The sequence below is a fragment of the Panthera pardus genome, unplaced genomic scaffold (assembly GCF_024362965.1).
Source record: "Panthera pardus isolate Hobbes unplaced genomic scaffold, ASM2436296v1 HiC_scaffold_17, whole genome shotgun sequence".
In the NCBI taxonomy this organism is placed as follows: Eukaryota; Metazoa; Chordata; class Mammalia; order Carnivora; family Felidae; genus Panthera; species Panthera pardus.
This window is the reverse complement of record NW_026526732.1, coordinates 44,513,379-44,528,158: the sequence shown is the minus strand read 5'-3', so window position 1 is coordinate 44,528,158 and position 14,780 is coordinate 44,513,379. Positions and strand designations below refer to the sequence as shown.

Sequence of the window (14,780 nt, the reverse complement as noted above, 5' to 3'; positions counted from 1 at the left end):
GTTTAGGACTTCTAGTACCATGCTGAATAAAAGTGGTGAGAGTGGACATCCTGGTCTTGTTTCTGACCTTATAGGATAGGCTCTTTTTTCCCCATTGGGGGCGATGTTAGCTATAGGTTTTTCACATAAAGGCTTTATTTAGTTGACGTATGTTCCTCTAAACTGAGTTTATTAAAGGTTTTTATTATGAATCAATGTTGTACTTTGTCAAATGCTTTTCCTCCATCTCTTGAAATGATCATATGTGATGTATCACGCTGACTGAATATTGAACCCTTGCAACCAGAGAATAAATCCCCCTTGACCATGAGAATGATTTTTTTTACTGTATTGTTGGACTCAGTTTGTTAGTATTTTGTTGAGGAGTTTTGCATCTATGTTTCATCAGAGATACTTGCCTGTTGGTCTCTTTTTTAGTGGTGTCTTTATCTGGTTTTGGTATCAGGATAATGCTGGCACCATAGTATGAATTTGGCAGTTTTCTTTCCCTCTCCATTTTTTACAATACTTTGGGAAGAGTAGGTATTAACTCTTTAAATGTTTGGTAGATTTCACCTGTGAAGCCATCTGATCCTGGACTTTTGTTTGTTGGGAGTTTTTTGATTACTGATGCAATTTTTTTGTTGGTTATCAGTCTGCTCAAATTTCTTTATTTCCTCCTGTTTCAATTTTGGCAGGTTACATGTTTCTAGGAATTTATCCATCTTTCCTAGGTTGTCCAATTTATTGATATATAGCTTTTCATAATATTCTCTTATAGTTGCTCACATTTCTGTGGTGTTGGTTGTTATTTCTCCCCTCTCACTTCTGGTGTTATTTATTTGGGTCCTTTGTCTTTTTTTCCTTCATAAGTCTGGCTAGAAGTTCATCAATTTTATTCATTTTTTTTTCTTCAAAGAACCACCTCCTGGTTTCAGTGATTTTTTTTTTTAGCTCTATTATCATTTATTTCTGCTCTAATCTTTATTATTTCCTTCCTTCTGCTGGTTTTAAGTTTTGTTTGTTCTTTTTCTGGTTCCTTTGTTGTAAGGTTAGGTTGTTTATTTGAGATTCTTCTTGATTCCTGAGGTAGGCCTGAATTGCTATAAACTTCCCTCTTAGAACCACTTTGCTGCATCACAAAGGTTTTGAACTGTTGTGTTTTCATTTTCATTTGTTTACATGTACTTTTAAATTTCTTCTTTTATTTCCTGGTTGACCCATTCATTGTTTAGTAACATGTTATTTACCTTCATGTGTTTGTGGTCTTTCCAGATTTTTTCTGGTGGCTGACTTCTAGTTTCATAGCGTTGAGGTCAGAAAAGGTACATGGTATGACTTCATTCTTGTATTTTTTGAGGCTTGTTTTGTGGCCTAATATGTGATCTATTCTGGAGAATGTTTCATGTGCACTTGAAAACAGTGTGTATTCTGCTGTTTTAGGATGGCATGTTCTAAATATATCTGTTAAATCTCTCTGGTTCAATGTGTCATTCAAAGCCATTGTTTCCTTGGTGATCTTCTGTTTAGATGATCTATCCTTTGATGTAAGTGCAGTGGTAAAGTTCCCTATAATTGTTCTAGTATCAATTAGTTCCTTTATGCTTGCTACTAACTACTTCATGTATTTGGGTGTTCCCATGTTGGTTGCATAAATATTTACAATAGTCATATCCTCTTGTTGGACTATGCCCTTTATTATTATGTAAGTATCCTTCTTTGTCTCGTTAATCTTTCTTCTAAAGTCAGTTTTGTTCAATATACGTATTGCTACGCCAGCTTTCTTTTGACGTAACATCCATTTGTATGATAGATGTTTCTCCAACACTTTCAACCTGCAGAGGTCTCTAGGTCTCAAATGAGACTCTTGTAGAATGCCATTGCAATTTCAATAGTGACTGCATTGAAGCTGGAGATTGCTTGGGTAGCATGGAAATTTTAACAATATTAATTCTTCCAATCCAGGAGCATGACATATCTTTCCACTTATTTGTGTTATCTTCAATTTCTTTCATCCATGTCAGTTTTCAGAGTACAAGTCCCACCTCCTTGGTTAAATTTATTCCTAGGTATTTTACTCTTTTGATGCCATTGTACATGGGATGGTTTTCTTAATTTCTCTGATAGTTGTTATTACTGTATAGATATCCAACAGGTTTCTGTATCCAACAGGTTTCTATACATTAATTTTGTATATTGCAACTTTACTGAATTCATTTATTCTAATAGTTTTTTGGTGGATTCTTTAGGATTTTCAATGTATAGTATCATGTTATCTATAAATAGTGACAGTTTTACTTCTTCCTTATCAATCTGGATGCCTTTTATTTCTTTTTCTTGTCTGATTGCTGTGGCTGGGACTTGGAATACTATGTTTAACAAAAGTGGTGAAAGAGGGCTTCTTTGTCTTGTTCCTGGTATTAGAGGAAAAGCTTTCAGCTTTTCTTTGTTAAGTATGATGTTAGCTGTGGTTTTGTCACTGATAGCCTTTATTATATTAGGGTGTGTTCCATTTATACCCACTTTGTTGAGAGTTTTTATCATAAATGAATGTTGAATTTTGTCAAATGCTTTTCCTTGCATCTACTGAGATGATCATGTGATTTTTATCCTTCATTTAATAATGCAGTAAATTACACTGATTTGCAGTTATGGAACCATTCTTGTATCCCTGGAATAAATCCCATGTGATCACGATGTATGGATTTCTCTAAATGTATTGTTAATTTTTGTTTGCTAATATTTTGTTCACAGTTTTTGCATCTATATTCATCACGGATAATGGAAATAAGGCCCAATTTTTAACCAATGAAACTTCCTTAACTTTCCAGATAAGATCGATAGACTATAATTTATTGGAGAGGCTAGTCAATTGTTTTTAATGGAATGTGATTTTGTTTTAACAATTTCTTTACAGCCTACTACTTCTTAAAATAGTTGCCTGCACCCAAATAAAGGATTGAAAACAACCTATATTGGGGCGCCTGGGTGGCTCAGTCAGTTGAGCGTCTGCCTTCACCTCAGGTCATGATCTCACCCTCCATGAGTTCGAGCCCCATGTCAGGCTCTGTGCTGACAGCTTAGAGCCTGGAGCCTGCTTCAGATTCTGTGTCTCCCTGTCTCTCTCTGCCCCTCCCCTGCTCATGCTCTGTCTCTCTGTGTCTCAAAAATAAATAAAAACATTAAAAAAATTTTTTTTAAAAATAAAACAACCTATATCATTAATTTACTATATATGGTGCAAATTATTCTTAGTAAAACTGCATTTTCTATCAAATGTTTTATCTTAATTATAAAGTCCTTAGAATAAAATGAAAAATACAGTGTTAAGAAATAAACTGAACCAAAATTAATCACACTACGACATGTCAAACTAGTGTCTTACACAGAAGAAGAATAATGTATCTATTTGATTTAAATCTCTTTTGTATGATCTTTCTGTATCACTACTTATTCACATAGCCTTTGGGGAGGTATACAGGGAATTGTACTATTTTAATTTCATTTTATTGTGAATTTTTTATAGGAGGGTCAGTAGTCTGAGGACAAAAATATGGGATAAAAAATATAAATTCCTTAGGTATTTGTGCCTTTTGTAGATCCAACCTGAGAGAGAAAACTGAAAAATTTGATGAAAGGCAATTATAAGTTCAAAACAGTATTAAGTGATTACAGTGGTTACAGCTCAGTAGGACCATGCTAAATTTATTTAACCACCATCAATTATATGACAAACCAGATGGTGTATCGGTCATAGCATGAATTTGGCATTATGGTGGGAAACAGAAATAAAATGTTGGCCCTAGTTTAATCTGTGTAACTAGTGTGTATGCTTAATTATTCTGACCCCCACAAGAAAAATTCTAGAAAACACAATGAAATAAAGCAATATATAATTTTTTGGAGGCAAAAAATGAATTCTTAAGAACATGAAGGCTTATAATAATATATTAGGCTGTCGGATACCTCAGAACATATATCACATTAAACTTACTCTTTGTTCCTTTTCCTTTTCTTCTTCCATAGTTTGAAATGCAAGGACATGTGCTTCTTTCAAAGATTTATGTCTCTGTTGATGTTGTTCCTCTAATTCTTCAAGCTCTTGTGTAAGTCGTTGTCGCTCTTGTGTGAACTGGGCTTGCAGTTGCTGCAAAGAAGTCTGAGACTGGGAAAGCTGCATCTCCAGATTCTGTTTCAGCAAGGAAATCTATGCCACAGAATGGTACACAATGAAGAATAAATACAAGGCATACTTCACAACAAATTTCCAATCTAAGGGAAAAAAGCATTTCCAAGATATTAACTAAAGTAAAATAATTGCCTTAAGTATCCACTTAAAATGTTTTGCAATATATTATAAATATTTAATATTTAGGTATCACCACTTGTAATTCTATTTATAATATCCTAAAAATAGACAGTTTTATTGGTATTTAGTTTGTGGACTAGCTAAAGAACACCCGACATTTAGAAATACAGTGAACACCTGTGTTATAGTGCGATAAAAATTCATAATATGAAATAAAAACAGGACAACTAATGTTAATGTATTTATTAGGTTACAGTCCTTCAAGGAGATAGTATAAATAGTTAAACTGCTGATTTGTGAGGTGGTATAATTGAGTAGTTAAGAATGGGGGCTCTGAGTTAAAATCTTAGCTCTGTCACTTACTAGACCAATACCTCACCAGGCCGTGTGAGCTGAAGTGTGTTACTACACATAGTTCACTTAGAACAGCCCCTGGCATGTAATAAGTGCTCAATAAATGGTAACTAAGATTATGTGAGGATTTAAAAAATTACTCTTTATAAAAGATTTTTCCATTTATGGTTTAGAATCCTTATGTAAAAAAAAAAAAAAGATGTTCACTTTTGAATTTTGATTTAATTCAAACAATTTGTAAACTTCAAGCTTTTTAAAACCACAAACATCCCACAGTCCTCTATTTATATCCTCACAATGTCAGGTACTTTTCTTTACTGATGGAAAACTGATTTGTCACTCCTTTTGAAACAGACATCACCCTTAATGTCTGCATTGCTTCTGAGTCCCTTTTAAAGAATAAAAGCACAAACGCATGTATACACATATATACATATTTCATTTGTTTGTTTGATATAACCATTTAATTTGATCTATTTCTCTTCTCATACACAGGAAAATCTAACTTGGAACTAGATAACTCAACCATATTGTAATAGAAGTTTGAAGCTAAGGAACATAGGAGAACCAGACAAAAAGTTGTCAATTGTATTCCATTAATTTAAGATGCTATATGTGTTTATATACAAGTAAAACAGTTTCTGTGGCCAAGAAGACTAAGGGAGAGAGGAAAGTGAGTTTTGTAAATGGGATAAGATATTCTTTTGACTGATGAAAGGCAGGTATAGGATGCCTCACATGTCTCACAAAGGAAAAGGGACCTGGGAAAGAAAAAGGGTGGAGAATCATCAGAGATGCAAAAAATAAGGAGAATGTTACAACAGCAGCTAAGGACATACTTGTAGAGTAGGAAGACTAAGACAAATTATACCATGTGACTTCTCACCATTTTATGCAAAGAAAATCAGGATGAAATGAATATTAAGATGAATATTAAGGACAGTCCAGAGAGAAAAAGTACATTACAAAAGGGTAAAATGCGTTGTTTGTGAACACTAACGTGTAATTGGTAGTCATTTTCTTCCCAGCTAGCTGGCCCTTGAAACAGAAAAGGCACCTACCTGCCCACTCTCTTTCCAAGTTCAACCCTTGTCTCATACCCAGCATGGGGACCCAGTGACACCCTTGTCTCTAGTGATAACTTATTAGAACATATATGGAAATGTTAGGAAAAGACCATGTTACATGTAGAATAATGACTGATATTTTCAAATCGATTAATTGGCCCCTGGCCAAGTAAGGACCAGTGAACAAACTGCTCACTAAGCTATCTGCCCTCGTATGCATCTGCATACACTCAAAGAAAGTGGGCATGTTTTTCAAACTTGCACACAGGTACCATATGGACTAGTAGTAGCCCTGGGTCCAGTCCTTTAATTAAGTGTGCACTTAGATTAGTAAGAAGCCAATCAGTTCATAGCAATGCATCTTATTTTCTGCAATACCCACTTCAAAAATTCACTGCATCAAAAAGAGCTCTCCCATATGTTAATTGGACTAAAGTGGACTCACACTTAACTATTTAAGGATGAAACTTATGAAGAAATAGAGTATTTAAAATGAGAAACCACAGTAATAGAACAGTAACATATTTAAAATCTAAGGACACTTTTGGGGCACATGGGTGGCTCAGTCAGTTAAGCATCCGACTCTTGATTCTGATTCAGGTCATGATCTCTCAATTCCCGAGTTTGAGACCCATGTTGGGCTCTGTGCTGTGTAGAGCCTGCTTGGAAGTCTGTCTCCCTCTCTCTCTTGCTCTCAAAAATAAATAAAGTTTAAAAAAAATTATAAAAGAAAAAAAAATCTAAGGACACTTTCAAACCTCTCTAGCTTAAATGAAATACATTTAAATATTTTACAAAATAATATAGTTTACCTTGAAAAAATTCCAAAGTATTATTTTTCATTTTTGGATATAAGATCAATTTTTGTTATCTATATTCAATAAAATATAAAGTATATGCAAAAGACATTATCATGCAATTTAGTGTTCAAATATACTTAGATATTCTGTATTCTTAACTTTAAAAGCACACCAAAATAATATTAAGGCTATATAAAATCTCTAGATTCATGCTCAATACCATAAGATGAATTATATGCAGAAAGCCTTTATCATGCAGTGCAGCATCAAAACTTATTTCGCTCATTTTATAAATAAGTTAGTAGCATTGCATTAAATTATCAGCCTTTATTCAACGTGACAGTGACATGGCACTTTAAAACACAGAAATAATGAGCAAAGCAATGTAAAATGAACTAATGTTTTATGTATAGCTATAACTTAAACAGCTGAGTATATTTTATGAAAATACATAATTAATATGAAACTTCATTAATTCAAAATAAAAGAGAACAAAGATAGACTTCACATCAAATAGTATAGGCAATCTTTATCAGTACTTTTATTACAGAATTATAGAAAGCCATTTCTCATAAATGAATGAGAATGGTTCAAATTATATATTCAAAGTATCTAGTTATGTGGTATTAGTTTATTTACATGTGTTATAATTTTAAATTTTAATGCTTTTTGCTTTGTTGGTTTTAAATAAACCAAAAGAATCCTTATTTCAGAAAAGAATTTTAGTAATTTAAAAAATTCTTACCACAGGAGTTGGATATGAATTATATAGTATATTCTATTGATTAATAGCTACGAGATATTTTGCAAACAATTTTAAAGGCCAATAGAAATTGCTACCCTCGGACCTGTACCACTTAAAACGCTGATATCTTTTCAAATATAAAGTGTTGTAAACTTTTCAAAAAGACTAAAATTAAAAACATATGGATACATTTTTCTGGAGAATGGAAAGTTTTATCTATTTCCTAGGGGCAATTTCACAAGGATTCTGTACCTTCACAATGGTGTATGAAAAAACACTCTCAAAATAGAAAATGAATCAAATCTGAAGTACTGGATGTGATAGGATGTCAACATGGGATATGGAATTATGTTAGGCCAAAATACTTAACAATTTTGACAAGAAAAGTCAACACAAATTATAAGAAAGTCTAAACCATATGATATCAGTTCAATACTTTCAAATATATAAAGCAACATTAAAAACTGCTAACACAGGCTTAGAGAAGACTTATTACTATATCAACAACTTCTATAAATGTTCATGTAAAACATTTGAAGGTCCCTGAATATTTTAACTCCTTTTTTTGTTTGTTTGTTTTTAACCACTAATTTGCTATTTTTGAAGAGTCTAGCTAAAAAAGTAAATTTAAGCTTAGGAAAATTATGACCATTCTGAGAAAATTCTCAATTGTTCATAATTTCTTGGTATTTTTCTAAGAAACCCTATAAACTGAATTTATCAATTAAGAACCCCAAAAATGCCTACTTAATGTCCTTAAGATATTTCTGCAGTATGTTCCCAATCACTCTTTCATTCTTAGTTGAAAGAAAGTAGACAGCTTTTATAAAGGACAAAGGTCTCAATAACCACTTGTCTTTTAGAACAAGACAGTATATAGCAGACAACTGTTTGCATGGAAGGCTGGGCAAGAATGTGTGGAGGGGGTGGGTAGGTGCTCACTCTGCTGAACAACACTGACACGGTCATGTTTTGTTTGGATGAGGACAACTTAGAAGAGCTGATCCTCAATGACTGATGTTACCAAAGGGAATTAATTAATGGGGATTTCATTGTGTCACCAACTCCTTTTACCTTTTATATGGATGAATCAAGGCATTCTCATTCTAGTTACTAATTGATTTAACTTCAATTTAAGGTTTTTCCATTTATAACCATTTAAGTAAAGATGACTATGTTGTCACAAGTATTCTGAAGTACAATTCTGACAATAATCTTACCTTATTTGGGTTCTTATCTCTATCCCAATCAGTATATTTGTCAAAAAGACTGGATTAATATAGCGATCATGCCCAAATCCTTATTAGGTTATATGTGAATTTCTAACTGTAGTCTTATTTCACCAACATTGGGATAAATATCTTTGTTGCTTATTTTTACATACATTTTTTAGTGGCACTAAGGTAGCTCAGTCGGTTAGCATCTGACTATGGCTCAGATCATGATCTCACAGTTGGTGAGTTCAAGCCCTGTGTTGGGCTCTGTGCTGACAGCTCAGAGCCTGGAGCCTGCTTCAGATTCTGTGTCTCTGCCCCTCCTGTGCTCATGCTGTCTCTTTCTCAAAAATAAATAAACATTAAAAAAATTTTAAAAATATATTTTAAAAATGATGTTCAATGTATTCATGTATTTCTAATTATGTTTTAGGTAGAAAGCAAAGTTTAATTTTTTTAACTTTCTATAATTTATTTATTTTTTACAATTTATATCCAAGTTAGTTAGCACATGGTGCAATGATGATTTCAGGAGTAGATTACTTAAGGCCCTTACTCATTTAGCCTATCCCCCCTCCCACATCCTCTCCAGCAAACCTCTGTTTGTTCTCTATATTTAAGAGTCTCTTCTGTTTTGTCCCCCTCCCTGTTTTTATATTATTTTTGCTTCCCTTCATGTTCATGTCTTTTGTATCTTCAAGTCCTCATATGAGTGAAATCATATGATATTTGTCTTTCTCTAATTTCGCTTAGCGTAATACCCTCAAGTTCCATCCCTGTAGTTGCAAATGGCAAGATTTCATTCTTTTTGATTGCCGAGTAATACTCCATTGTATGTATATACCACATCTTCTTTATCCATTCATCCATCAATGGACATTTGGGCTCTTGGGCAAAGTTTAATTTTAAAGGTAGATAAAGTTGTCTTTTCTTGCATAGTAGAAATAATTTAGAAAGGTATGAGGAAATAGTTTCACTCCAGAAGTATCAAAATTTTATAGGACATCTCTAGACTCAAGCTTTGAGTCCTCTAGGACAGGAGTTGCCAAACTGCAGCCTGTTGTAAATTAAGTTTTACTAGAACACGGCCACACAGATTTGTTCACATATTGTTATGGCCACTTTCATCCTACAACAGCAACAGAGTCAAGTAGCTACCAGAAAAACTGCAGGACCTACAAGGCCAAAAGTATTTACCATCTGGCGCTTTATAGAAAAAGTTGGTGAACCTCTGGCCTAGGATATCAAAAAAATATTCAAAGATCTTCAGCTCTGTTTTTTTTAAAGAACAATGTTGGGAACGGTAAACATAAATTTCATTTTTTCTTTTCATATTATATATGAAAAATTTTTAAAGAGGTGCTTATATTGGAATATTACTTTGAAGCTTAATTTCTGCATATTTAAGTAAAAACAATAGCTTTGGCAATTCCTAGGAAAGGGACTTACTTCATTTCACTTAAATCTTTTCATAATTACAACATCAAAATATAAAATATGTCCTGAATCTCATGAACCTTCACAACTAACACCTGTTAATTGATATTACTTTTTCAAAAAATAAACTAGTTTACCAAAAGAAAAAATATATTTACACTTATTTCCATTGTTTTGACAGTCAAGTAGTTAACAGTTTTCAAAAATATTTTTCAGAGTAATTTAAATAACGAATTCTATGTTTGAAAGGTAAAATCTTGCTCGGCTTTGTAATAAAAATTTGCTTATTAATACAATGTGGTAGAGGTATGCACATACACAAACAAATGGCTGAAAGTTAGAAGCTTTTGTTACCCATATATGAAACATAACTTATTGAATACCGAAGTGTATTTTTTATATTGTAAGTTAAAGCTGTAAAGCAGTGATGATATTTATGCAAAATCAAAAGTGCAACATGCCCTTGTGTACAAATTGTAAGTGCCGTTCACTTACATTGTTGATAGATTTATGCAAAGCTTCACCCAGAGAGTGCCGCTAGGAAGAAAAGATCAAAGGAATAAAGGGAAACATTCAGAAATCAACTAAGTGAAAGAAAGAGGAATATAAAAGGGAGAGTAAAACACAGAACATTAGTTATAATATGCTCAAGAAAAAATAAGTTGAAAACAGTTTTTCGGAAAGGAATTAGACCAAAAAAATTAAGACACACAATCTAAATTATCTGTAGTCCCTTAAGACAGTATCTGATGTTTGTGGGATGGCAGACTTACCTATGCAAAATACTGAAGGCCAGTACATATAAATCAGAATTCAGTTGGAAAGAGAATGGTTATTGAAGGACGTAGAAGAAATCTTACTGTTCTAAATTCCTCCCAGAAATCTACAATATAAAATGCTTCAAAGCATTATACTCAGTACTGATATAAGCTCATGAAAGACTTCTCAAGAGAAATGAGCAGATGAGAACTGAAACACTAACTTGATTGACTATATAATTTGGGGGCCAAAAATAAATATGAGATAATCATTAAAAATGTGAACATTTACTAATAATCTGATTTTATATTTAGGGGAAAGAAAGAAGAGATGCTTTTATATCTCTTCAGTCCTATTTTCTAGGATATATTTGGCAAAATTATTTATGATCTGGGTTCATTTTTCAGAAGTTCATTGAAATTTTCAGTGATATAAAACAACTGGAAATACCCACACCCTCTCTTTCCCCAAATATGAGAGAAAATGTGATTTCATTTTCAATTGCCTCATTTTTTTTTGCTTTCTAAAAATACAAAATAGTATTTTAAATTTATATTAGTAATTTAAATAAGTGCCTGTGGAATACTTTCTACTTTGGACACTATAATTAAATTTTCAGACAGAAAATAATTCTCTCTTTCATAATGTGATTATTCCTTGGTGTGTCATAAGCTAAAACTAGTTTTTATTTGGTAAACAATTTAGACTAATATAAGATACAGTTTAAGATACAAATATATCAGAGTTATAAAAATAAGCTGAGAAAAAAAAGATTAATTTCTATTTAGTTATTCCATAACTGATCAATTTAAAGTTTCTCATTGATTTAATACATAAAATTACATACAGAATACATAATATACATAATACATATTTTGTAAATGCATATATACTTTTTCTTTTATATACATGTCATATTAATTTTATTTACTTTTTCTTCATGCTTTCTCATACTCAATATTCTTTATATACTAAAAAGACACTTCTCCAGACTTTACAAAATTTACAAAAAGCTAAGGGACGTTTAATTGTTTTTCTTGTTTGTTTTACTTCTTTTATTTCTCAGAAGTGGTGTTCTAGTACTAGAAGTTAATCTAAAATGTATGGCATTTACTTAGGAAGTAGATTTGATTTTTCATTCTTTAAGATATCATCAGACAAAAATATGTATATTATTTAGGATTCCTGAACTAATTGATAAGCTAGGCTAACACAACATATCAAAATAGCATGCCAGGTCTTCCCTTAGGAATTCTAGACTTTAGATTCTGTACAACAGAAGTGTATTTGAACACTTGGAATCTAAACTCACATGGGTACTGCCTCTGTCAACACACTGTTACAGGCAATGGAAATATCTAAACCAAAAGATATGGTCCCTGAGCTGTGACCTGGGGTGACTTACATCACAGACTTGGCTGCAGCAATGGGGAAACGCACTAGTGCTATTGGGTCACAATACCCTAATTGGTTAATACATAAATGAAGTAAGATTAGTTTTTCAACTAAAAAATCTTTATTGGGGTACTATTAAATTCCAGGAAATAATCTTAAGTACAGAGTGATATAGAGAGTTGAATAAGACCATAAAACAAACATACAAAAAACAAATTCAAAAATAAGAAGTTGATGACATTGTAGTATTCTACAATAAAAAAAGATTGCTGTGATAGGAAATGACTGGAAGTGATATTGGGTAGATGGTAAGGAAAGATCTTTTGAAAGAAGTGAAATTTGAACTTGAAATCAATGAAAAAGGCAGCCACAAAATGAGATAACTGATCCTGGGGAAAGTGTGTCCAGGCAAGTGGATTAGCTAGCACAAAGAGCCTGAGGTGGAAGTGAGCTGTGAGTGACTGGATGTACATGTGTATATGATATGTGTGCCGGGGGGAAGGTTTGTGAGGATGACAAAAGATGGGTGATTTTTCAGGGGCCAGATGTCTTAGGGTCTTATAGGACAATAAAGGAGTCAGAATAAGAGCCTTAATTCAATGAAGCGCCTCGAGAGAATTTTAAGGAGGGGAATAACAAGATCTGACTACATCATAAAAGACTGCTTTGAGTACTTCTGAAGAAAAGTGACATTGGGGAGGCTGGATAGGAAGCTTGGCACAGTATTTACTAGGGTAGATAAAAGCTGATGGTATGTTTTAGAGGTGGAATAAATAGGATTGACAGATTACATGAGAGATAAAGGAAAGAGAAATCAAGGATGACTCTTCGGTTTCTGTTCTGAGCCACAAGCAGTGCCAAGAAATGAAGATGATGGGTTGGCAGACGGAGATTGGGAATCAGTATTTCTGAGTCAGGCAGGTGAAATTTGAGATGCCAATTATCCAATCAAATGATTTTGAGTTCAGGTGAAGATATCAAGGCTAGAGATTTAACTTTGGAAGTCACTGACACATAGATGGTATTTATGCCACAACACAGATGAGATTCCCCAAGTAAATGTCTGCTTGAAAGAATATTGGATGAACTAAAAGTCTGTATGCAAAGATGTTACTCAGCAAGCATTCTGTATAAGCAAGATCCATGTTGATAAAAACTGATGCCCTATATAATAGTCCATTTGTTTTAAAACAACTTAAGCTTCTTGTTAGTTTTTGAGATGAGTAAAAAGGGCCTCAGGACATCCTCTTCCGCTGATAGCACTCTGATTTCTCAACATCGAAAGCCTACTGAATGTGTTTCAGAATTTCTTTTCTTGAAAGATGAATATAATCAGACTTTCAGATAAGTGAGAAAGAAAACAAAATAAAAAGTTGCTGTGCTTAATAAGAAATTTAGAGCTTTGTATGTAAGAAACTATGCTCTTAGGAGTCATCACATTTATTCTAAACCTGAGTTTATTCATTTAGAAAATAGCACAAGGTTTTACATGTTTGCAATTTGTAAACATATTGGTATATAAATATTAAAATCCACTGAATTACAGGCTTTTGGAGGACAATGACTGTCTTATTCACAGTTTGTATCCAAAGTGCCTAAAGGTATGTGGCAAAATGTAAATGGATCAATGAATGCTTATTTAAAGACTGAATGATATGGAATTTTATTATTTAGTTTTTGCTACTCTCTACCTTACTTTTCCTTTCCCCCATAATAACATAAGCAGTAAAAAGAAAGCTTCAAAGTTAAAAAGAAAAAAGTTATTTAGAAAAAATACATACATCCAAATCATGCAGAAATCCTGTTGACAGAGGCCAAAAGATTCTAAGACTTCGAAACGTATCCTCTCACAGAAATGAACTAGTGAGTATACCAAATATACTATTTGTCCTCAAAATATTGATCAAAACAAAGACCGACAAGAGGGAACGATATTTGTTGAATGGCACCTAACTTGTCCCACTGTATTCTATTCTCCATTCTGCAGAATTTTGAAATTATAATACTTGAATATTTCATACTCCTGATTAAAATCTTCCAACAGCTCCTCATTGCTCTTTAGATAAACTCCCAGCCTTGGGGATCACAAGACCCCAAGTGATCCAACCCTGCTTACCTCCCCAGCTTCCTGGCTCTCTACTCTCCAGAGCAAAGGTGTTTGGGGGCTGCCTGAGGGCCTTTGCACATATGTCCCCTTCTGCTTAGGATGCTGTTCTTTTCCTCTTTCCCTGATTCCTGCCTCTCTTCCAGGTCTTAGGTAAAGGATCCTATAGGCAAAGAAACCTTCCCCAAGTTTCCAGACTATGTTAGGTTCCCATGGTACACATGTGTACTACAGTTATAATGAGTTAATGTATCCAACTGTTATTTCTATTTTCCTTCCTTTCTAGATTATAAGCATTGGGAAGGCAGAGATTATTATGACTCCATTATGGGTCTAGCACACTACATGGTGTTATCAGCACTAAATTTTTGACAGATGTCAAAATGTCATCAAATGTCGACAGAATAAAATTCTCATTACTAAAACAAGAAACGTCATTTATCAAATTTTTGATTACCTTGAAACAATAGGTACAATGATCTTACACTGCAATTCAAGTAAAATACGTTAAAGCCTAATGAAATGTTCCAAAATTCAATATTTAATATATAATATGGTAATTTTTTAAAGCAAATTATGTAAAGTCCTTTTCTAATATTAATTTCAAGTTTTACTAA

At 33.1% G+C, this 14,780-nt stretch overlaps 1 protein-coding gene across 11 annotated transcripts in view; it reads right to left on the bottom strand.

The window, feature by feature from the left end:
- Window positions 1-14,780, bottom strand: part of FAM184A (family with sequence similarity 184 member A) — a 121,759-nt gene that overhangs the window by 26,120 nt on the left and 80,859 nt on the right. For 7 of the 11 annotated variants that reach the window (XR_002072072.2, XM_019418213.2, XM_019418210.2 and 4 more), the window contains exons 10-11: window positions 10,401-10,442; window positions 3,974-4,186 (exon numbers count right to left, since the gene is read on the bottom strand). Coding sequence is in view for 10 of the 11 variants with exons in the window: in XM_019418213.2 (XP_019273758.2) it covers window positions 3,974-4,186; window positions 10,401-10,442 (255 nt within the window). In the remaining variant the exon portion in view is untranslated. The remainder of the gene's footprint in view (window positions 1-3,973; window positions 4,187-10,400; window positions 10,443-14,780) is intronic. The other 4 variants (XM_019418212.2, XM_019418214.2, XM_019418217.2 and 1 more) reach the window with 1 other exon arrangement.